This window comes from Thalassophryne amazonica, chromosome 16, assembly GCF_902500255.1.
Source record: "Thalassophryne amazonica chromosome 16, fThaAma1.1, whole genome shotgun sequence".
In the NCBI taxonomy this organism is placed as follows: Eukaryota; Metazoa; Chordata; class Actinopteri; order Batrachoidiformes; family Batrachoididae; genus Thalassophryne; species Thalassophryne amazonica.
Genome location: NC_047118.1, coordinates 49,849,162 through 49,873,684, shown reverse-complemented (window position 1 = coordinate 49,873,684; position 24,523 = coordinate 49,849,162). Strand labels below are relative to the sequence as shown.

The 24,523-nt window shown below is 40.4% G+C and overlaps 2 protein-coding genes across 4 annotated transcripts in view; one reads left to right on the top strand and one right to left on the bottom strand.

The window, feature by feature from the left end:
- vasnb (vasorin b) overlaps positions 1 to 22,588 on the top strand; it is a 51,445-nt gene extending 28,857 nt beyond the window's left edge. The window contains exons 3-4 of one of the 2 annotated variants that reach the window (XR_004565814.1): positions 18,664 to 21,778; positions 21,837 to 22,588. Coding sequence is in view for 1 of the 2 variants with exons in the window: in XM_034191188.1 (XP_034047079.1) it covers positions 18,695 to 20,749 (2,055 nt within the window). In the remaining variant the exon portion in view is untranslated. Of the gene's footprint in view, positions 1 to 18,663 lie in introns of both variants that reach the window. The other variant, XM_034191188.1, reaches the window with a different exon arrangement.
- The window catches only part of coro7 (coronin 7), a 222,440-nt gene that overhangs the window by 140,828 nt on the left and 57,089 nt on the right, over positions 1 to 24,523 (bottom strand). The gene's annotated exons all lie outside the window — the stretch shown is intronic.

Genomic DNA, 24,523 nt, shown 5'->3' with positions numbered 1-24,523 from the left:
TGCTTCAGGCACTTTGCTGCATCATGTTTTTTTTGTTAGATTTAGGCCTAATAGTTTATAAGACAAGTTATTCCTGCACATCTTTTACTACCTTCCGACCCTTCCATCTGCAGTGCTTTGTATCCGCTGGTCATGCACCTGTTGCAAGCAAATTATGTAGCTCAGGTCAGTGGTGATGTCTTAATAGATGGTTGCTGACTGACGGCTTTTTAATCAGTACCTGGTATAGGTTGAACTTTCAGATCAATCAAATCATCAAGCACATTCATATTGTTGCTGATCATTTGGGGGAATAAATTGTGAACCATTTGACATAGCAGGGCAGATATGTCTTGAATTGTGCCTTTTATGGTAAAATTACCAAATTTTGCACAGACATTGTTTGATATATAATAGAAAATCTTAAAGGGTCGTGCCAGGATCAGTTATTTTGGATTCATTTGTGTCTGTATGACATACAGTAATAAAGACAGAACATTTTGAAGATACTCCAGAATAGCTGTCTTGGATTTCACTATTTGTTATCCCTATGGGAAAAAATGAGGTTGTCATGATATCTGTTATTATTATTATTATTATTATTATTATATACCAAACAGTACTTGCAAAATTTGGTGCTTTTCCCATAAAACACAATATAAAATGCACAACCATATTTATCCCGTTATATGTAATACAGTAGTGTTCAGAATAATAGTAGTGCTATGTGACTAAAAAGATTAATCCAGGTTTTGAGTATATTTCTTATTGTTACATGGGAAAAAAGGTACCAGTAGATTCAGTAGATTCTCACAAATCCAACAAGACCAAGCATTCATGATATGCACACTCTTAAGGCTATGAAATTGAGCTATTAGTAAAAAAAGTAGAAAAGGGGGTGTTCACAATAATAGTAGCATCTGCTGTTGACGCTACAAACTCAAAACTATTATGTTCATACTGCTTTTTTAGCAATCCTGTGAATCACTAAACTAGTATTTAGTTGTATAACCACAGTTTTTCATGATTTCTTCACATCTGCGAGGCATTAATTTTGTTGGTTTGGAACCAAGATTTTGCTCATTTACTAGTGTTCTTGGGGTCATTGTCTTGTTGAAACACCCATTTCAAGGGCATGTCCTCTTCAGCATAAGGCAACATGACCTCTTCAAGTATTCTAACATATCCAAACTGATCCATGATACCTGGTATGCGATATATAGGCCCAACACCATAGTAGGAGAAACATGCCCATATCATGATGCTTGCACCACCATGCTTCAATGTCTTCACTGTGAACTGTGGCTTGAATTCAGAGTTTGGGGGTCGTCTCACAAACTGTCTGCGGCCCTTGGACCCAAAAAGAACAATTTTACTCTCATCAGTCCACAAAATATTCCTCCATTTCTCTTTAGGCCAGCTGATGTGTTCTTTGGTAAATTGTAACCTCTTCTGCACATGTCTTTTATTTAACAGAGGGACTTTGCGGGGGATTCTTGCAAATAAATTAGCTTCACACAGGCATCTTCTAACTGTCACAGCACTTACAGGTAACTCCAGACTGTCTTTGATCATTCTGGAGCTGATCAATGAGTGAGCCTTTGCCATTCTGGTTATTCTTCTATCCATTTTGATGGTTGTTTTCCGTTTTCTTCCACGCGTCTGTGTTTTTTTTTTTTTTTTGTCCATTTTAAAGCATTGGAGATCATTGTAGATGAACAGCCTATAACGTTTTGCACCTACGTATAGGTTTTCCCCTCTCCAATCAACTTTTTAATCAAACTACGCTGTTCTTCTGAACAATGTCTTGAACATCCCATTTTCCTCTGGCTTTCAAAGAGAAAAGCATGCTCAACAGGTGCTGGCTTCATCCTTAAATAGGGGACACCTGATTCACACCTGTTTGTTCCACAAAATTGACAAACTCACTGACTGAATGCCACACTACTTTTATTGTGAACACCCCCTTTTCTACTTTTTTTTAATAATAGCCCAATTTCATAGCCTTAAGAGTGTGCATATCATGAATGTTTGGTCTTGTTGGAATCTACTGAATCTACTGGTACCTTGTTTCCCATGTAACAATAAGAAATATACTCAAAACCTGGATTAATCTTTTTAGTCGCATAGCACTACTATTATTCTGAACACTACTGTACTTACACAAAAGAAGTGTAGTTTTTTGTGGTTTTCTTTTTATCCATTCCAACAGCAATTATATTGATTAAAAGAAAAAGAAAATAACTGTTTAATGATATATAGAACTATGTTTGTGGAAAATTTTGCACTTTTAACATAAAACGCACAATCATACCGATATTTTACACAAATGTGCCCCACTACCAGAGTGTTCTTGGAGAAATGACTGTTAAATCCTTTCAGCTTTGTGCATTATTTGGAGATGATGATATTACATCAGCTATCCACAAAGCTGCTACATGGCATTGGAGGAACTATTAGTTTTCTGTAATAGAATTCATAAAAACCAATCATACGTGAGGTATGTGTAACAAAAATACGTATTTCCAATCAATGCCCTGTGGGAATAAAGCTTGAACGTCAGCAGTTACAGTCCAAGAAGCAAACGTGGGGCAATCAAGGCCACGGAGAAGGCATGTCAATGTTAGGGTTGGACAAACTGTGCTGCTTGCCTGCTGGTTTTCAAACCAGCCTCCCAAAGGCTGGCACATGACCAACATAGCGAGTAGTTTCACAATAAATTCCTTTGTGACATCCTAATCAGCACCAGTGATCTCTAGTTCACTTTTATCTTGTGTGGTACATGACAAGAGGTTTTTTTTGTTTGTTTTGTTTTGTTTTTTTTAACACCCCAGGCCAGAACGACTCAAAAAAATTACAACCTGTCGTAGTTATAAAAGGGAAGGTGACACAGCAGGTAGCACTGCACAAAGAACGATAAGGTACAGAAGTGTAAAAAAATAAAATCCACTTTCATAAATTTAATTTATTTCTTTAACACAATACCACTGGGATCTGTATTTGAATGGGAATTCAAAATCTGTGGAACTTGTTCTTTTTAATGCCATGGTCAGATTAGATATTAGCAATTAGTTTTTCCCGCGTACTTGAGAGGTATGGGTGAGGCCAGAAACTTGGTGACATTATGCATTCTTGTGGAACCTGTTGTGGTTATTGTGTTGCCAGTATGTTGCTAATCATCATTCAGAAATATTCACTGCCACAAATTCAAGACAAAAGCACCAAATGGGCAGCAACCAGGCAGAGGCAAGTTCATTCATTGCTCACAAACTATCTCAAGTTTTTTATGGGCTCATCTGCATTTTAAATACCAGAGGTGGGACTAAGTCACTCTCAAGTCATGAATCAGCAAGTCCTAAGTCAAGTCTCAAGTCAGCTTGCAAACACTTGGTGGCCATTATGACTTAAGACTTGACTTGGGACTTGCTGATTCATGACTTGAGAGTGACTTCGTCCCACCCCTTTAAAATACCCAACCTAATCCTCTTGGAGAGCCATTATAGAGCTAGCTAGGCAGTGGTGAGCACAGTTCAGCTAATCACCTAACAGCTCATTAGCAAAGCAAATTTTTTTTTGTTAGTTTTACAGCAAACTCTGAAAATGATAAGTGGACTAATTTGTTCCCACTAAATTGAGTTCCACACATTTAACAGTGGCTAACATCTTTTTGAATAAAATTTCACACTGAAGATGAGTGAGTAAGTGAAGTTTTACATTCAAAAATGTTTGATGGTGGAGCAGGAGGTCAAGCTCGATTATTCAATTTATTTTCTATCTGTATTTTTATTTGTTAATATTTCTTAATCATTTTATACTTTCTGTACAATGAGTAAACTCTATGTAGAACCAATGAAGCAGTCCTTCGATCCGCTACTTCAGATCTTTGCTTCGCTCCTCTTCAGAAGCGGCAACTCCACTTCTTATCCCCTTTCAAAGCCATTAAAATATGTCAATCCTGAGTCACTTTTGTAGGGATTAAAGTGACTAACTGGGACTCCTTTCTTGTTGCGAGAAAGAAATGAGAATCGTCCTCCTTTCCGTTGCTCCAAACGCTGCGCCGCCGAGTCAAGTTAGAAAGATAGAGTCTGCTCGGAATTAATAACTTCAAAGCAAATCGCTGTTTAAATCAAATGTTGTAATACAATAAACTGTAATCAATCAAAATATATTTTTTTCCTCCCAAAATGAGACATCCTGGCTGACGTGCAGCAGCCCAAGACTGTGTGGCTGCAGACCTGCAGACTCCAGCACCCAGCTGAGCTCAGGTCAGACGTATGGAGAGACATCCATGCCGTTAATGTCTGAAAGGAAATGCTTTTGACAAAAACTACAGATTTTTTTTCTATGTCCAGAGATCAAGGATCCACAAGTTTATTTATCTCCAGAGTTTAAGGATCCAGTAACCAATTTCACATTTATTTACTTTAAGACTAAATAAAATGTTGTTGACATAGAAAACCTGTAGCCTAGCCTAGTTTTAGTAAATTTATTAAAAATTCACAGGAGGTATCGATAAGCGAATCGATAAGGAATCGGACTGATAAGCGGAATCAATAATAGTATTGATATTGATAAAATGCGATAAGCTGTAACTTACGTATGATCTGACTAGTTGACTAATCGCAGAAATAATCGTTGACTAGTTGAGTATCAAAATAGTCCTTTATGGCAGCTCTACAAACAGCTGTAATCTCATTTGGGAGCAGATCAGTTACTATATCTGTGCAAATTACTTGCGCAAATACATCATTGTTTCATGCCAGGGTGGACATGAACTGAAGAGACAGTGTAGGAAGTTTTCCTTGCCACCACATTTAGTGCCGAAACCATAGGACATGCAAACGATTACTTGTGAATGCTTCCTGTCAGCACCAGCACTGTTCTAAGACTCTGTTTACCACCCCGTGACTTTAGCCTTGAGCTGTAACAAGAGCATCAACCAAATGAGTACACTGACAGCAACATATGTAGCTGCAGGGCTGTCATCACTGGTGGAATGGACGTGCCTTCATTAGATTCCACACATTTTTACACCCACTACATACAAACAAACCTGAGAGCAAAGAAGAAGGTGAACAAATGAGTCAGAGGACAAGAGTGGGACTGATTGAACATGGCAAGCTCTGCAGTACTACAAACTGCGTGCTTTTGTCTATACCTACTTAGACTGCAAATAATCTGTTTATTAGTTTTAGAATTAAGCACTAGTTGTTTTGGTTATAAAATGTCAGAAAATACTAAAGTGCCCAAAGAATCCAAAGTCCAGATATATTCAGTCCATTTTTGACAACCAATAAAGACAAGATTCTTACAAATTTATCCTGTTTTTCACTGGTTTCGAGACAGTTACAAACAGTTCTTTCTCTAAATCTTCATCCCACATTTGTGTGTGATTGAAGGGGAACAATGTGCCCAAAGGCTGAACACGGGTTTGAAGTATCAATGCAGCTGTTTTCATTGTTGCTCAATACAGAATTTAGCGTCATGACATCAAGCCTGATGCCATGAAGCATGAGATTTTTTCAACAACGAATTGTCCAAAAAGCATGGCAGCTTTGATAAGAGGGACTGATATCATCTGATGGATTGACACATTTAGAATCGGTTCTCGATTCCCATCCCTACACCTTAAAAAGAGTTACTCTGAAAGTACAGAAAAGGAGCTCATCTTCACGCTCAAGGAGCAGGAACAAGTCAAAATGTGGATTTATCTTTCTTGATAAACTGCTCTGTGATGAACTGATAAAACAGCCAATCAACAAACTGATTTGTGGACTACCGCTTCAGCCTGGTGTGTAACAAAAACGGCCATTCTGCAGAGCAATTTGAGACGCTTTTAGCTTCGTGCAAGTCAGCAAAGATACAAAGAGAAGTAACTGCATTATGTTGAAAGAGTACTTGGAAAGAGCACCTGAAGGAGAAGGAGAGACATGTAAGCATGCATATAAATAACTTGTGCATTTCATCAGCGAGAACGTGTGACACTGTTTGTATAAGAAGGATAGTCAGCCTGCCAGTCGGCCTGCCTCACTGTCAGTCCATGTGCCTGCCTGCTGCCTGAGTCACACTCAATCTAAGACACTGCTGGGTTTCAGTCTGAAGTCTCACGTGGCGCTGTTCTAATGGACAAAAGAGACGAGAGAGAAGATTAATGCAGAGGACAAGAATGATTTTTTGGGGAATGTTGCTCTCCTTTGAACAATTTATAATAATAAAAAAATAAAGGTACTGACTCCCAAGGGTGGGAAAAGTGGATTGAGCAGAAATCTTAAAGGTTGAAAAGTAGAACACTGTAATATTAGCACGTGAGCAGGAATGGTAACGGCTAACAGGTGCTGCAGCGCAGAACTCAAGGTCAGTGTGGACGTGTTTTAGAGAGTGCGCGTTACTCTGGTCTTGTGGCTCACTGAAAAAACTGGTCCATCCAGACACTTCTAACCGCAAGCGCATACAGAGGAACAAATACTGCACGCGCACAGTATAAACACTGCTCTGTCGCTGCTCGAGGCCAGGTCCTTTCTGTCACAAGAGTGTTCCACGAGTGCGGCTTGTTTGGGGCCCCTCAGTACCAAAGACACACTCTGCTTTAAGTGTTCTCTGTGGGAGCTCAAAGGTCGGACAACGCTGCTGCCAAGGTGACTTGGCAAGACGATACAATAATGTTTAGACTGTAGGAGGATCAAAAGGAGAGTTTGGATACTAGGATTGTCTTTTGACATTGTTTCAGACGGTGTCCTCTAGATGAGGGTGATGTGCCGATGGGCAGACAGTAACAAAGGCACGTAGGTGCTTGTGACTGATTCAAGGCAGGTGATCCTGGTTATCAGAGACAGGCTGATCAGCAGAGAGAGAGAGAGCAAGACAGAGAGAGAGAGAGAGAGACAGGCTGCTGGAACACGTAAACGTCTGCCAGCAGACTGACTTTTAACAAGACCCATAGGTTCAAACACTCCAGTGAAATGAGAGAATGGACGAAAGCCCGGGCTGTCACTGCGGCCCATTGAAAACCTTTGAGTTTGTGTAATGTAAGAACAGCACGGCAGAGATCGAAAGCTGGGTCTGTTTGTGTGCATTGTAGATAAGGATGCCTAATGTGACTTCGATGGTTATCTGTCCCAGTAGGTCAGAGGGCACGGTGCACTGATGAGACACTGCTGACGAGAAGACTCTGTGACAAAATGAGATAAAGTGTCTCAGCTCATGTGCAGGGTTTGTCTCTCACGGGGCATCGACAGTGCAGTCAGTTACATCCCTCAGAATAAAACCAAATGAAGTGATCTTCATTCAGACTTGTCATGTCTGACCCGAGCTCTGAAGGTCAGAGGCAGCAAAGCCTGAGCGCAGACGTATGCAGAGACCCAGTTCTGATCTAGTTCGGCCACCCAGACTGCTTGCTCTCCCCTCACTCACTCTCTGCTCACAGGACTGTTACACTCTTCTGTGTGCATCCAACAGACTGTTACAAAACTGGAGTGGCGAGCACTGGTTTGCTCACACTATGCAAAAATGAAGCAAAAATATAAGTCTCAGTAACACTGCCAACTTAGTCCGATGAGATCATTTGAAACCAGATTCTGTGCAGCAGGTCTGAGGGAGTGGAAGGATATTTGCAGCCAAGCATTAGAGACATTTAGCCCTATATAATCAACTGTTAACAATAAAATTACTTGGAAGCAATAAATCCATCAATATATCAAGCTACTTGGAAAAACAGCAAGTTATTGCACTGAAAATTCAAATATCTGCTGTTACTTTAATGTAACAACTAATAGTGTAAAATTAGTTAGAGAGCAACAGGCCACTCCACAGATTAAGTCTCACTATAAATCAGAGTTATCATGTCTGAGCCACGCCCCTTACGATGTGATTTAAGTTGTTGAAATTATCAGAGAGTATGTACATATGTACATGAAAACAACCATCTAAAGTAACAAACCTAGCAACTAGAAAGCGCAGCAACGCCACACCCACATTTGACATTATCAGGCATGTTGGGGAAATGTCAACATTGGCTTTTCAACAGAGGTTCACTAACTGTAAAATAAAATAAACTGTAAAATAATATGTAAACTGTAAGCCATTTCTATAAAATTTGTTATATATATATATATATATATATTCGGTCATCCGCGGGGAGCTCGGAATAGAGCCGCTGCTCCTTGGTGTTGATAGGAGTCAGCTGAGGTGGTTCGGGCATCTGGCAAGGATGCCTCTTGGTTTCTTCCTAGGGAGGTGTTCTAGGCACGTTCACCTGGCAGGAGACCCCAGGGAAGACCCAGGACTAGGTGGAGAGATTATATCTCCACACTGGCCTGGTAACGCCTCGGGATCCCCCAGTCAGAGGTGGTCAATGTGGCACGGGAGAGGGAAGTCTTGGATCCCCTGCTAGAGCTGTTGCCCTGTGACCCGATGTCGGATAAGCGAAGATGTGTGTGTGTGTGTGTGTGTATATATATCAGAAATTTGAACTTAACCTCTGACCTTGATCATCATCTGATCCTAACCAAAATCAAATAACTTTGTCCGATCCATAGTCCTCATGTTCCTGCCAACTTTGCTAAAAATCAGACTTGGCATTCTTAAGATATCTTGGTAACATACAGACAATCATGGATACAGTACATTAAAGACCAAGTTGATCACATGATAAAATGTCTCCAGTGCAGCCGCTTGAAGGCTGGAGATTTGCCATACATTACATCATTTACTCAGACACACTCTGCAGGGTTCGAGTTTCTCACTGCCCTGAAGAAACAGAGAAAGCGCCTGTTGTGGAGCTTCAGGTGTGTGTGCGTAACCAGAACTGGGCGTGCGCCAGTGTCAAAAATGGTCTGCTATCGGTGTTTTCTGGACCAGAGTTACAACAGATGACACAGAAGACTAAGCAGTGGTGGAAACGCTAATCTTGGCCTGACCTGTGACCTCCATGCCTCCATGGTTCACTGGCTTTGTTGTTCTTTGGACAGATGCTTTGTGATTGTTTGGCTTTCAGATGTTGTAATTCCATAATACCTCAAAGGAATCTTCACAGAGTTGACCCCACGGCCGACAGAACGTATGCTGGAAAAGGCTCCTCCCTCCTGCGATCCCTAACAGGATTAGCAGGTAAATAAGGGAAAGGATTCAAAGTTCTAATGTTCTAAAATGTGAACGGAAATGTAACAATACAGCTGAATGAATGAATGAGTTGCCCTGTAAACCTCCGAAAGTAACAACAAATATATAACACTATCAGCTCTTTCATTTCTCACAGCTGGAGCCTCAAATGTGCAGGATTTTGTAAAAACCACAAAACCTTGAAATGAAAAGGGTCCGCCTTTCTCGCCAGTGACGAGCTGCATTGTGGCTCATTTAAAGATGCACAACACAGGGAGCAAAAGACAAAGAAAGGAGGAAAAAATGAAAGTGGCTTGTTAACTAACCAACCCTTTGAAATCACACAGCACAGGTCAACCTGATGCAGTGTGGGTGAGGCGAGTGCACGGTCTTTTCTTGTGGTCAGGCTGAAATCAGTTAGAAAGGTTTGTTTGTGAAACTGCTGCAGCCCCTAATCCTGCGTTGTACCACTTCAAAGCCCTGCAGTGATATTGTGGCTTCGAGACGAGTATCGTCAGTGACAGACAGTAATGGTATCATGCTTCCTTCGAACCTTGCCTCGCCTGTCTGTTTATATTCTGCCTTGTTGACTGACTGTGATTCAAGCATCAGCTGAGTCAATTTAGGAATATTCTTGTCATTATTTCCACTTTTCCCTGTTGTGTACGGTAAGCCTTTGTTTTGACATTGAAGGGTACAGATCTGCCAAATCTTAATGCTGTGTTAGCTGATTTTTATAAATATACTGTATGCATGTATGAGTGTTTAGGTTCACTTAGCCCTACTTTGCTAAAATAAATTGACATAATAGCAAACTGAAAAAGTTCAGAGCATTTCTATGATGTGATTTTAGCATCATGCAGTAAATATTTTATATGTAGTTAAGACAAGACAAGACAAGTAAGTACAGGCACTCAGTAGACAGCATACAGCTGTATGTAAAAGTTTTGGCACCACTTATGACTTCCAAGTTTTTCCTTTATAAATCATTGGTTGTTTGGATCAGCAATTTCAGTTAAATATATCATATAGCAGACAAACACAGTGATATTTGAGAAGTGAAATTAATTATTGCACACTTTCTGTAAATACTAGAAACTTCATTTCACTTCTCAAATGTGTGTTCATCTGCTATATGATATATTTAACTGAACGTAGACGTGCAGGGTAGGTGAATTGGTGACGCCATATTGGCTGTAGACGTGATATTGGAATAAGTGGGTAAAGAAAAAGATGGATGCATTTTGTGTCAGTAGCAGATATAATGAAAAAGTCTGGTGTTTCCAATCTTTTGAAGAATAGGGTTGCCTATCTTGTGTCAGGTAGCACTCAGGAAATCATTTTGTAGAGGGAACTTGTCTACCTCAGCAGGGAGCAATAGCCAAGCTGTCAATTGTAGATCTTGGAGGAGCCCTTGTGTTTTCTTTATACATAGCGACAATGATAGTCATGTGATGTGACACCACAAAATGTACACTACTAATTGAATCAACCATACCTTGGCTGGATAGCGTGGTAGAGGTATTCACATGTAACCAAGCCTGCTTAAAGAACTTTGTGCTTCATGTGAAGAGAGGAGTTGGTCCTGTGCCAAACAACTAGTGGAACTGTGAGTGTCATGGGTTTGTCAGCTGTTTAATGATAGCATTTTAATCATACGTTGGCTATTGTGCCATGAAAACTGCGACTAAATATTTGCAACAGGCGTGTGAACGTGTCTGTGGTCAAGGGCTGACACGAACACAAGCTAGAGCTTCTGCATTTGACAACTATGATGACATCCTCTAAGTGGCATCAGGCCAGGCTGTAGCGTGTGTAGCCACAGAAACTGCATTGTTATCTCTGGTCAGTGGCTGATGGTAGAGTCTTATGCAGCACCCAGCTGTAAATATCTCTATTAGACCCATTTCCCGTGACTCCACCATCAAGTTTGATCTCGTATTGCGTCTTGGTCCACACCAAAATGTCAGGGGTTCTGCTTTGGCCCACCCTCCACTGAGCTTCATGAAAATCTGTCCAGACATTTTTGAGTAATCATATTGAAAATTTAGCAAAGCAGCAGTGAAAACACCTCTTTGGCGGCGAGGTAACTTTGTTCTCTTTTAATAAGTAACCATCTTCGCGGGTATTTCCACTTCTCAACATTCTGCTTTTTCCATTCATAAATATTCGCCACACATGTTGCAGTTTGTGTAACAGGTACAATCAGCAAGGGCACACCTCACTCTCATGATTCATCTTGTGCCATAACTAGCCACTTCACAGCATTGCATGCATACCAGTAGTCTTAAGCTTTCATACCTAACATTTTTACATACATAATTGCACTACGTAAATTCCCTTTTCTTTCCAGCACTGCTTCTTAGGTAATATTTTTCATCGGTGACACAACTCTTGTTCCTGCTTCCCAACTCCCTCATGACTCCTTTGTTATGTTGACACATAACCTCAGTGGATTGTGGATAACAGGGTCCAGCTGTTTGGTGGACAGCACCGACAGTAGGCAGGGATATACAGTAATACGAGGAGTATGTGTTTAGTGGAGTGGTCTTTTGTCTTCTTATAGAGACAGGGATATTAAAGGGCAAACATATAGAGGGGTTGAGGGGACACAGGAACGATGGAAGGGTCAGAACCAACATATCTCTTATACAAGTTTTCATTTATAGCTTGTGTAGATTCATGTCCCCATGTTACTGCAGTAAATCTACCTGAGGATCTGGGAGCAGCACTTTGGGATGTAGCAGAAGTGTATTTTAATGCTGTACCTAAGTGAACTAAACTTCCAGACCTGCAACACTGCACATCGTACTCTAATGCACATACCACAAGCATTGTTTTCTAAGAAGATAAGGTCCCTGAGCAGAAGGGGCCTCTTTAATGGGAGTGTGCACACTGTGGTGTTTAGCCTTATCCCCTTACCGGGACTTGGCACCACCACCCCTCCACTATGCTAGATTATGCAACTACGCTGAGACCCAGATGCCTCCACATACACATATGTTCTACCCTCTCATGTACCCTTCTATGCCCCTCATTGTTGGCCTTCTCCTCTGAAGATAAGGGCTCTTGACGCTTGGCCTGCCGGGATTTAATTGCTGAAGCCCACTTCACCATCCAAAAGCCAAAACTCTATCCAGTGCTCCACCCATGTGTCCCTACTTGTTCCCATGCTTGTGGTTTTCCTTCCTGATGTTGAAAATAAACAAAAAGGTAAAATATGAAATAAATTGAGAGAAAGGAAAAAAATTATTATCTTTCCTTTGCCTGTTATTGCTTTCCTTTCAATGGTTCAACCAAGTACTTAACACATACAGACTGTGCAAGGGTATTCCCATATTCTTTTCTTTCTGGCCCTCAAGATATATCGTATTTTCACCGTCCAACATATTTTTTTCTAACACTACCCACAAATATAAAAAGCAGAGATATAAAAACAAACTAAAAACAAACCAAGTAGTTTTACTCCCATTTAAATATGCTATGCTATTCCTTAATCGGCCCATCATGTGTTTTAACACCTGAAAAACAGAATCACATGATGCCAAACTGACAAGACTTTTTTTTCTGTCTCAGCTGCTGCCTGTCTCCAGAATGTCTCAACAAGCGCACAGGGGAGAGAAAAGGAAATTACAACTCCAAAAGGGGGAGCAAGGGAAGACTGGGGGTGGAGGCATTCCTTCTTACGCAGGATGACAAGATTTTCTTCCTGCTACCTTTCTCATTTCTCTTTAGGTCCTTCACTCTCTTTAAAAGACACGAGTTAATGCCTCATAGTCAGGAGTCATTCAGGACCAATGATTGGGTCTTCCACACTTAAAAGACTCATGACCAAAAAGACAAAGAGTCTCAACCATGACAGTCTAAACTGTCAAACTACAGCAAGTCCACCACCACCAACAAAAACAACTCCCAATAGTTTCTGCACCAGTGGGTATCAGATATGCCTGGCCCTGTTTTGAATGAGGTACACTCAAATAAACACTCTGTCCCAGGGAGCAATGGTAGAATCACTACACTGAGTCTCTAAGGAAAATATTTGCAGCTTCAGCTGCAGCTTGCTCTCCTCTCCTGACTACCTTGATGTATTTGAGACAGTTTTAAGGATCCAGGTCCAGTTTCTTAAATACTAGAACCTTTCTTACACCTTATAGATTATAGCATATCTTCAACACACATCAAGCAGTACACCACAAGGAGCTTTACTTTGAGGACATTTTCAGGCCTCCAAATAATAAATTGTTGTACTTTTTTGAGGTTGTTCAGTTTAAACAACATTAGAATAAAAGGAATGTGTGAGCACACTCTACCCTCAGTGGTCACGTATTTATGCTCTGTGATATGTATCACAGCAGCAACGTATGGACCCTGGACAATGGAGGTATTAGTGCTAACTGATGATATTGTGGAACAGCCATAGATAGCCTCGCAGGATCAAACACTAGTTTAGTCTTGAGGATTTAGTCCACTACTTCAGGCTAAAGGAACTTGTCTCTCATTCCCAACCTCACTTTTTCCCAAAGAGGATCTGTGGCTTTAATATACTGTTGCCAAAGTTATTTCACTTCACAAAACTGCACACCAGAAGGTCCTTCTCTGTAAGTAACCTTTTGAAATCTAGATGTCATATTTGTGTTTTGTTTACGTTTTGTTTTTTGTTGCTAATTGCACATATAGTTGGTTGTTTGACCACATTTACATGAGGCATTCCACCTCATCTCTACCACACACTCATTATGCAGTCTTTTAATAGCAAATTATACACTGCCATTATTCATCATCATCCATAGCATGGGTTGGGTTGTGTCAAGTTGAATTATATTCTCCCCATAAGTGAACAACAACATTTGCTAGAATCCAGCTTGAGCCCACCCATCAAATTATTTGAGTTTAGATCCAAGAGGGATGCCAAAACATATCCAGCTCAACTGGAAAATACACTAATGACCAAATGAAGTGATCCAAAGGAGGATAGTATCAAATGTGAGCGTTGAGAAGTTACTGCTGATTGAGATGCCCTGTTGGAACAGAAATCCACAGGCTGTCATCCCTGTTTACTTTACTTTAATAAATATGCATCCCTGAAGGTCACAGTTTGAAACCTTGCTATTACATTGGGTCTACTGTGTTGAACCGGGATATTCCGTGATTGTGTTGTGGTCTTGTTTTAACTATGGTGGGACTTTAAAGATGCTTGAAAATTATTTTCTTTTCTTTTTTTCATTGCAAAATCTGACCCACTTTGATAATCTTTGGATTTATGCTGAGCCTGTGATGTTGTTGTTCATGCTACGACATCGGCAGCAGGTTTTCTGGCAGAGCCAAGGTTGTACTGAATCATACAATGGGCATGCTATGGTGTGGTGATGGTTGTTTTTACACGTCACATAGTACAAGTCCAAGTGTTGAATCATCAAACCGCTACCTCATAGTTATGGGCAACCATGATCTTCACACGCTGAATCATCATGGCTATGGAGTATGTCCTTCTGGGATAACTATCCATAAAACTGAGAATGGGGCCCTTCAAAAACACATTGGGATGTGGATATTTTGGCCACAGATGTTTTGCTTGAGGACATTTCGGCCTCGTCCCAATACATGCTGAAAAATTAGAGAAATATTAGGATTAAACTTTCCAACTCAAAAACATCCATGTTGTAGCATGTTTTCTGTCTGAAATGACCCAGGCTGGAGCACCACAGACCAGAATGTCCATGCCCAAAACATTCTACACTCTCATAACACACAGCTGCCCATCCCTGCACGAGACGATTCGCAGCTCAAGTGTCTCTGTTCGCATCATCTCCTGTTTGTCTTCCCAAATCCTTTGTTTTCTCTTGTTCTGTGCATACACGCAGCACATCCAAACTTTGTCCTCCCTTACTCTACTCTTCCATCTGCGCCTTCATTTCGGAGCCACGTAAACTAATGCTTTCCCAGCTTTTTTTGTCAGTGACTATTTAAAAAGTTCCTGGCCTTCAGCCCTACAATTGAGACATTTAGTTCAAACAACAGGAAATCTAATATTTCACGATAGATCTATTGTCCATCAGTGGGGCAGAATGCCAGATTCTTTTTACAGCTCTGTAAATGTAATCACCTTTTTTCATAAATTCTCTCAGGCCCAGTCAGCTGCAGGTAACGGCAAACTTAACAATCAGATGTCGTCATGGTCGGCACAAAACACAATTACATTTGCAAATGTGTTTTTACTTTTTTGTTGTTGGCAAGCCCCGCAAAGCTCAAGTGCTTCTTTCACACGAGCAAGTGCTGTTCTTGAAAAGTAGTATAGCTTTTTTTATTTACTTAGTTTTGCTGGCAGTGGGACTCCAGTGAGTGCCATGATCCCTTTTAGTTTGTACCCTGTGGAAGGAAGAACAAGATATCACAGAATCTTTACAAGCAGGCTGCAATTTCAAGGAGGAGCGGAAAGAAAAGTATGCTGAAAGAGAAGGAAAATAAATGCCATCGTTGTGGTGTGATGAGATGATACCGGCCCGTCCTCCAGCTATCTGTTGCGCTCTCAAAACCCTTGATCTCCTCTTCAACTTCTGACATTTGAGGCAGTTATTTTAAAAAATAAAAAAAGTATTAAAAACTGTGAAAATATAGGTTGTTTGAGTTGGCAACAGATAAATGTCACTTTAACAAGCAGTTTTATTTTTATTTTAAACAGAAGTCAGACAAATAATTATTTTAGATCATGTTAATATCCATGAAGCAAAACCCCAGCAATGATGAATTATTATTATTTTTTTAAATCATGAATACTGTGAACTGTATGGGTCTTTGGTACAAAGTTTAAACAAATACAGTGATGTTTTTTGCAGACATGTTCGTCTAAAAAAAAAAAGCAAAGAGGAAAGCAAGTCAGAGGGAGGGGATGATTCTTTTTCAAGTTTAGTTATAAATGTATTTTTCCCCACAACTTTTATAAACAGATTACACTGTTACAAAAAAAAATGACAAAGAGAGCACAACCATATCTGCATGTTTAATGGCTGATGGTAAAAGTAAACAATTCATGATCAATTTTCTGTTTTTCCTATAAACCTAAGAGGAACAGGAAGGGACACCTGGTAATTTGTACCATAGCACTTAACTGGTTTAGTACTGGAGTTGATCACATTGAAAGATAAATTAGGAGCTATTCAATAAAGCACATTTTATCTTCTGATACTGTATTTGGAAATAAAAACAAAGCAGCATTGTTAACCAGACTGAAACATTATGATGAGGGTAACAAGAACACTGGCAGAATTTGAATGCTAGAAAGTTTAAACTTTGTGTAGACAAAATATAGATTTTTGTGTGTGTGTGTGTGTGTGTGTGTGTGTGTGTGTGTGTGTGTGTGTGTGTGTGTGTGTGTGTGTGTGTGTGTGTGTGTGTGTGTGTGTGTGTGTGTGTGTGTGTGTGTGTGTGTGTGTCTGAGTGACTTAGGGTAGTGATACTAAGAAGAGCCGACAGATACTGACTAAAATAAATAAATAAACCACTGCAGCTGATAATAAATTCCCAATAATCAATGCTAAAAACTATGAGTTTCTTAGAAGGTCAATTATGCATAAATTCCAACTTACATCTCATGCTCCAATTCAAATTTTATGAAAACACAGTACATTTTCTTCAAGCTATTATGGGCACAAGAATTATTACTCTGTTCAGTAAACTGGATGGTCATTAGAAGGTCTTGGCAAAAGGTGATCACTCTGAAAACTGACCGGTCAAACTCATCCAAGATGCACTCATTTGGGATGTTCAGCTCAAAAGCTGGTAAACTGTTATCATGGCACAATACTCTGTTTGGGAAAGTGGGAGGTCCTTAGAGGGTTTTGGTCAAGCTCAAATCCTAACTCATCTGATATATAATCATGTGGGACATCCAGCTCAAATTTGGTGAAAATTTGATCAGTTTTGAGGGTACAAGAAAGTGCGACTGAAGCACAGATGACGACTCCTCATCGGCCATAAGACTAGAAGGAGATACCTCCCAAATTCAAATGAACACAACCTGTAGGTAAGCAGAAGAGCACAAAAAGCTCCTAAAGCATACCTTTTTCTTCAAGTACATAAATATGAACAAGTGGACCATTTTAGGTATTAAAATCAGCTCCCTCTAACAAAATACTGCAGGATACCAGGAGATCTGTAAGGAACTGATTGATCAAATCAGATATGGAGGAAAAAGAGAGAATTCATCATGACCAAACAAAGAGAAAAACAGAGGAGAAGGAAAAGGAGAAAAAAGCCAGCAGATAGAGATATTCTCTCATCCCTCCCAAGGCCGTGTCACTCAATAGCGAAGAATGATAAACTACCATCCTATCTCCCCTCATTCCTCTCTCCCCTTCCGTCATCCCTTTTCAACCCTTTCAAGTTCTGTGTTGATGTTCTACCAGGGTGTTTACTTTCTGAGGCTTTGGCTGAGGGGAAATGGTTCAAATCGCAGTAAAATATCATCCTGAGCATCTACTTTCTCCCGTCTCTGCATATATCATCCATTTCACAGTATCAGAGGCACTTCTTTGGCAAGTAACATTGGAAGTAAGTCTGAGCAGTGAAAACACAGAAAGTGTGTGTTATTTATATTACGTCTACAGTTGGAGGAAGCAGCTTTGGGCTATCAGCAAAATTCTATTCAAGCTTCGTACGCCACACAGTAAATCATCCACAGATGCACGGCCACGTGCAGCTGCACAAAGCTGACATGTAGAATGCCGAGCTGGGTTTCTTTTTTCCTCTGTGTGTGTGTGTGTGTGTGTTTTCATGCGGTGAATCATTCACGGGGCTTGTGTGAAGCTTGTAACTTTTTCAGCAGCACACTGTTTTTTTCACAACTAGCATCTCTGAAACAATGTCAGATTTGTCACTGCTGCTCTCCGCGCATCACAGGCTACACAGTTGGTTGTAAACACAGACTGAGTAGCTTACTGCGACTCTGCTCCAACCGCAGCGTGTGCGCTGGGCATTAAATAGCAGCGGAGACGCAAATCTAAACCGATATGTTTACAAACTCTGACACACATATGTGGATACAAATTCTACAGCATATACACTATGTACAGAATAAGTGCACACTCACAAACATACAAAAAAGTAGCTATCTGCAGAAACAGAAGGGGTGGGGGGACAATGGTTTTGTCTTTTCACTTTTGTACAGATTACCACAGTGAGACAAGTGTTGCAAAATGCTACAATGTTAAGGCTTTCCAAAGTAGAGCAGAAAACACTGGGGCCCAAGGTCACAGATAAAGCCTGCTGTTTGAGAAACCTTGTGGCAAATGAATTCCTTTAACATCATATCAAAATAGTCCTGTCCAGAGTGTACCCTGCCTCCTCGTGACCCTTAATTGGAGTAAGCGGGTATAGAAAATGGATGGATCATATCAAAATAAATAAACAGATAACATAAACCCAGATAGTAGGCTTTTAAAAACCTTAAACATCCTATAGAACCTGTTGATGGAGTACTCTTTGACCATTTTTACAGCCATCATATCCATGTATCCTTTTCTACATCCTTGACTTGGTATTTCACCTATATACATATGGAGGTTATTGACATTTTGTGTTCTCTCATTTCAGGCTGAGCAGGGAGAAGGAAACAGCCAGCATCATGAAGGTGTTTCTCACTCCAATGATGGCCTTCCTGCTCTTCCTTGCTCTACCAGATAGCAACTTGGGCAGCAACTGCCCAAAGGACTGCTCATGCTCAGCAGTAGATTCAATCTTGTGTTTCCAGAGACGCTCTCCTAACATTCCTCAAGGAGTCCCCCAATCCACAAAAAACCTTTACCTCTTTGCCAATGGCATTGAGGGATTGATGCCAAAGGACTTCGATGGTCTGGAGAATCTAGAAATGCTGGACCTTAGTCAAAACAAACTGACTGAACTACCTGATAAGGTGTTTAAACCTCTGAGTTCTTTGCGAAATCTGGACTTGTCATCTAACCTGATCACGCACATTTCAAAGGACTGCTTTCATGGCATGGCATTGCTTGAGCGACTCTATCTATACAGTAATCAGATCAAGACCATCCACCCTGCAGCCTTCAATGGCTTGGAACAGCTACTGGAGCTCAAACTTCAGGGAAACATGCTAACATCCCTACCTGCCCTTTCAATGCCTCGGCTACTACTCCTGGACCTTCGTTTCAATGTCTTTCATGTCTTGGGCCCTTCTGACCTCCAGACCCCTAACCTGGAGTCACTTAAATTGGGTGGTGTAGGACTCACCAGCCTTGATGAAGAACTCATAGGCAGTCTGAGGAACCTCCATGAACTGGATATATCAGGAAACCAACTTGTTTCTTTCCCTTCAGTACTGAAGAAAGTCCGGGGCCTGATGCATCTCAGCCTTGGGGGGAATCCGATGGGTCCTCTAAATGTTCAGGACCTGCAGAATTTTGCAGACCTTCAAGAGTTGGACATTAGCGGTCTCAGTCTGCAAGGCCTTGCCGAAGAGTTCTCTCAGTACTTCCCCCATCTTAGGAAACTCACAGTTGCAGAAAATCCCTTCAACTGCCTCTGTACATTAGCTTGGTTCCCCAGATGGCTTAGAGCCCAGGGCATTACCCTGGAAAGAACAGAGGAGACCCGTTGTCACTTTCCACCAATCAATGCTGGGAAAGTACTTGAGAGACTGGAGCACAGGGAGTTTGGCTGCCCTATCAAAACTAAAGTCACGACCACCACTGTCAAAACCACTACTACTGTGTCTGTTCCTGCAACAACTTTCATGAGTACAACAAAAACTATTCCAGTCCCCAGATCTAGTGACAAGCCAGTGAACAAAGATGATTTATTCCCCTTTCCTGTCCCTGCCTCCCCCAGTAGCAGCAGCTTTGACCCAGGAATAGAGCTTCATTTCTGTCCCCCTGACACCTGTTTGAATGGAGGCACTTGTCATTTGGCTGAGAAGGGTCAGGTACAGTGTACATGTCCACATGGTACCTCTGGTATGTATTGTGAGGTACAAAATCATAACCCAGCTTCACCACCTGATGCCAAAATTCCCATGGTAACTGTCACTGCAGATTTCTCAGATATCAGCACACGTGAGGTAAGCTCAACTTCCATCTTGGTGGACCTTCACCGTTACATTGAAATGAGGCCATATATTCGTGGAATCCGCCTAACCTACCGTAATCTCTCTGGTCCAGACCGAAGGCCAATGCATCTTAGCCTCCCTGCATCATACCCGGAATATAGATTGAGAGGGTTGAAACCCAATTCCACCTATGCTGTGTGTGCAAGTCCCTTAGGTGTCCCTAGCGGCATAGACAGCATCTGCACTGAGGCCCACACCCACGCTGAAAAGCTCAGGGTCACAGGAGCACGAACAGATGACAAAAGGATGACTACTGTTGTGGCGCCTGCAATAACCATCTTGCTATTCCTGGTACTGACAGCAACAGCAGTGGGTGTGGCATTCTATTGCCGCAAGAAAAGGACCAAGGGACACATGAACCTGGACTGTGAGCCAGCCCACCTAGAATTGGAAGGCGTAAAAGCTGATTTGGACAATGAGGCACTGCCTCAAAAACAGCCTGAACTTATGATCCCTGAACCTGCAGTTCAGAATGGCAACTTGGAGTATGAGGTATTGCTTATACAGGATCACTGTATGTCAAACAATAATATGACTTCACACAAGCCTTCATATTTCTGACATCTGGCACAGAGATACTTTGACAAAAGAGGATTCTGAATCCTGCACTCTGTTTCCCTACTGGTGAAATACAGAGACAAGCCAGTGTTATAGCGAGAGTGGAGGAGAACATATCAGCCAACCAGCAAAGGAAAAAGTGGACATACAGTAGATTTGACTCAACACCATTCAAATGTCTCAGACATTAAACATGTCCAACAACAATTGTTTGGACTTTAAATAAACTGAAAGTGCCTGCACACCACTTACACACGTCACCCTGCTTTTCCAATATTTCTACACTTTTCTGGCTGGACTGGCAACTTCACAGCTCTTAAGCTATCTGCAGCAGGTCAAAACCAATGGGATGCTGGAACAGATGCTGTGTTGCTATTCGTGGACATTAAGGGTCAGGGGACCTCACAGCACCCTGTGTGTGTTCAGAGAAGGAGTGTGCACTGATAATGTGGTTGAGTTGCATTTTCATATCTGCAACACATCTAAAAACAGCAATTTGACATTTCTTGTGTGTTGTTAACGCCTTATTACAACCCCAAAGAGAGCAGTTGTTGTTGTGAATGATTTACAATTTAAGACACCAAATGAAGACTTTGCATTATTTTTTGCTGTTGAACACTTGCAGATTTGTGTTTTATACATCCTTTTTATACTTATGTCTTGATTTTTTTTTTTGTTGTTGTTGTTCTTGTGTAACTGAAGACTGTTACCGGCTTTCTGTACACCCCCCAACCTCTCCTGAAAAACCCACCTCCCTGTTTTGTCTTGTGACTAACAGACAAAACAGCAGATTAAAATCTTTGAAGATTAAAACTTATTTAGCACCAGCAAAGTCAATCAAAGGGCTTTGCCCCCAGAATGTCAGACAGCCTAAGTACATGTGAGTCTGGACAGACTCAAGACTAAATCTGCTTCACACTCCTGTATTCAGGATGACAAAAGGTACAGAAGGATCACTTAAATGAGTGATGTGAATTCACTCACTTTAGAAATTACATGTCTTAATTAGACAAAGTTGCACGCAGAAGCAATGTATGTATTCAGAATGTATATATTCTGAATATATACATTCTATATACATATAGTTCAGAATGTATATATTCCCTGTAAGGTACGTCTGTTACATCCCTCAATCATAATTCATGCAAAACATGCAATGCTTTGCGTAATGCTGTGCAACATTACTACTTAAACGAGGACTGTCACGGTTTTCTTGCCCCACTGATCCACAATGTGGAGAACCCAGACACGGTGGAGGAATTACTGTGGACAGGACGGCGAGGTTTTCAAAGTAGGAAACAGATAAGACTCAGAGTGCTGAGATTCAAATCTGTGAATACGGGGTGAAGGACTCACAGTAGCCTTTTAATGTCTGTGTGTGTCCAAATATGTGTGAGCACGAGTGTGTCTGTGCATCTGTCAACATGTAAGCGATAATGGAAGTACATGTTCTGTCTTGTGTAAGGACTTGCAGACGTCAGGTTACTATCAGTCTGCACCTCTTGTACCTGCATGCCTGTGAGTACATTACGACTCCAGCAGACACTAAACAATTGTGAAGGTTGGTAAATTCACCTACACCGACATCTTCATTAAGACAAGGTGGCATTAAAACCCCGTAAATAATCCGATACTACAACTGGAATATCTGTCTGTAAAACAAAATCATTGAAGATTAACAAAAGTATTTTCAATGTCAATTTTTCCCTGTTTATTTTGGGAAGCATTTTCTTGTCCTTTTCACTGTTTGTTTGTTGTTGTTATATTAAATGTGGACTTATTTGTAAAAGTGGAAATTTAAAAAAAGATAATGAAAAATAAAATAAATCTACAAAAATAAAATGAAAAGCATTGTTTGTTTTTAACTACCTGATTTGCTTACAGGTGCTTAGCTCAGTGGGACAAGGAACTGTGCTACCAATATGTAGACCTGGTGAAGCTGCCCATCTCTGTCCTTAGACAAGACACCTTATCTGCATTGTCTCAGTCTACCAAGCTGTAAATTATACTGTCCTTGACCGGGGACATAACCTGCATCCAGAGGCAGTCTTAGAATGTCATCCACTTCACCCTACGTAATCCGGGATAAGCACAGGCAACATTGGACCTCAGGGTTTATGTGGGACTTAACTTGCTTGAAGGTAGGATTCAAGTAATAAACAAAAGAGAAATTATGATCATCATCAACTTCCCCAATCCTTTAAATCATCATTCAATAAAGTGAGGGGAGAGATCTTAGGAGGTGGATGCCAGAAGATGGAAACAAAATAAAAGCCCACGTGGGGGGACTTTACAGTAGGTCACATTTGAATGCACTGAACAACCACAGAAAAAATCAAATCTGGGGTCATGTGCTGGTGTTGCACTTCACCACATCCACAACACCACAGACCCGCCACAAAAAGCCCAGAATGCTTTTTTTTTATAAATAAAATTGTAAAATTAAAATTATAATGAGTATAAAATAAATAAATAAAAATTCAAAGCCCAAAAGTGAGATCTAGGTAGGATTATCACTAAAACGCAGAAAAATGGCAAAAGTGGAAAAGTGGGTGATTCTATGGTAACGGAATTATGACGACGGGAAAATCTAGCCATATTTTAGCTCCCCGTTTAAAATGTGCTCCGATTGTAATTCTGTTTCCATAGAATCACCCATGTATCTCTTTGGAGAAACTGTGAAATCCTATAAGGTAAATAAACTCATGAGTAAATAAATGCACCAAGGCACTTGAGGAAAACTTAAAAAAAAATTCAAATGCCTTTATTGATACGACTACTGCAGAGCAAAAATAAAAAAATGTACTAAAAAAACTGCACCTATCAGTACCTTGATATATTGTTTTTTCTTTTTTTGCACTACAATTTAGTGTTTGTTTTTCTCTTATAACAACCAATATTTGAGGAGTTATGTGTAAAATCATCCAAAAACACATGCATAGTGCTGTGCAACAACCTTAAAAAAATATTTAAATAAAAGAAGCCAAGATGCAAAACAAAGACGATCTTGTACATGTCAAATAATTTACAATAAATTATGCTCAACATAAAAGACTAGAATTTCTTGAGGCTGCTCCCATTTTTGCTCAGGATCACCACAGCAGATTTGGTATGGTGCAGGCATTGTTTTTTTCAACACCAGTTGTGCTTGTGGCATAGGTGACCTCAAACCAAGGACCTTCTGTTTGGTAAACAAGAACACACTAGCTGCTTGCTCCACTGTGCTACCAAAACATTAAAAACTAAAAAATAAATACCTCCTGTACCCCTTTACCTTTAAAACTGAATTTTGGATGTTGCTTTTACAACATTATGTTGATCATAATTCATAATTCATTTTATTGTGTGTCTAAATAGACATATACAAAGTATAACAAAAGCACACATCAGTACATTAAAGTGATACAAAATTTAACACTTGTAAGAACATTAGATTTAAAATCACATTGACATTGTTATGATTAAGAGATTAAACAGAAGCACACATCGAGCCTCAAACAATCTTAGAATTGAAATAACATTCAAATAACATTTAGACTGAGGTGGTATAAAATCTGTCATAATTGTTTTTGAAGGAATTTACATCAGGTGAGAGTACTATGTGCTCAGGGAAGCTGTTCCACAAGCATACAACTCTATTACTAAACCTAAACTTCCTAATATTAAAACATGATCTTTTCACCTCAACAGTGAGGTCATGACCTCTAAAGCCATTGTACCTTCGTTTAGTAAATAAAGTATTGGGGCCGACTGCCTCAAAACCGCGTAAAATTTTGT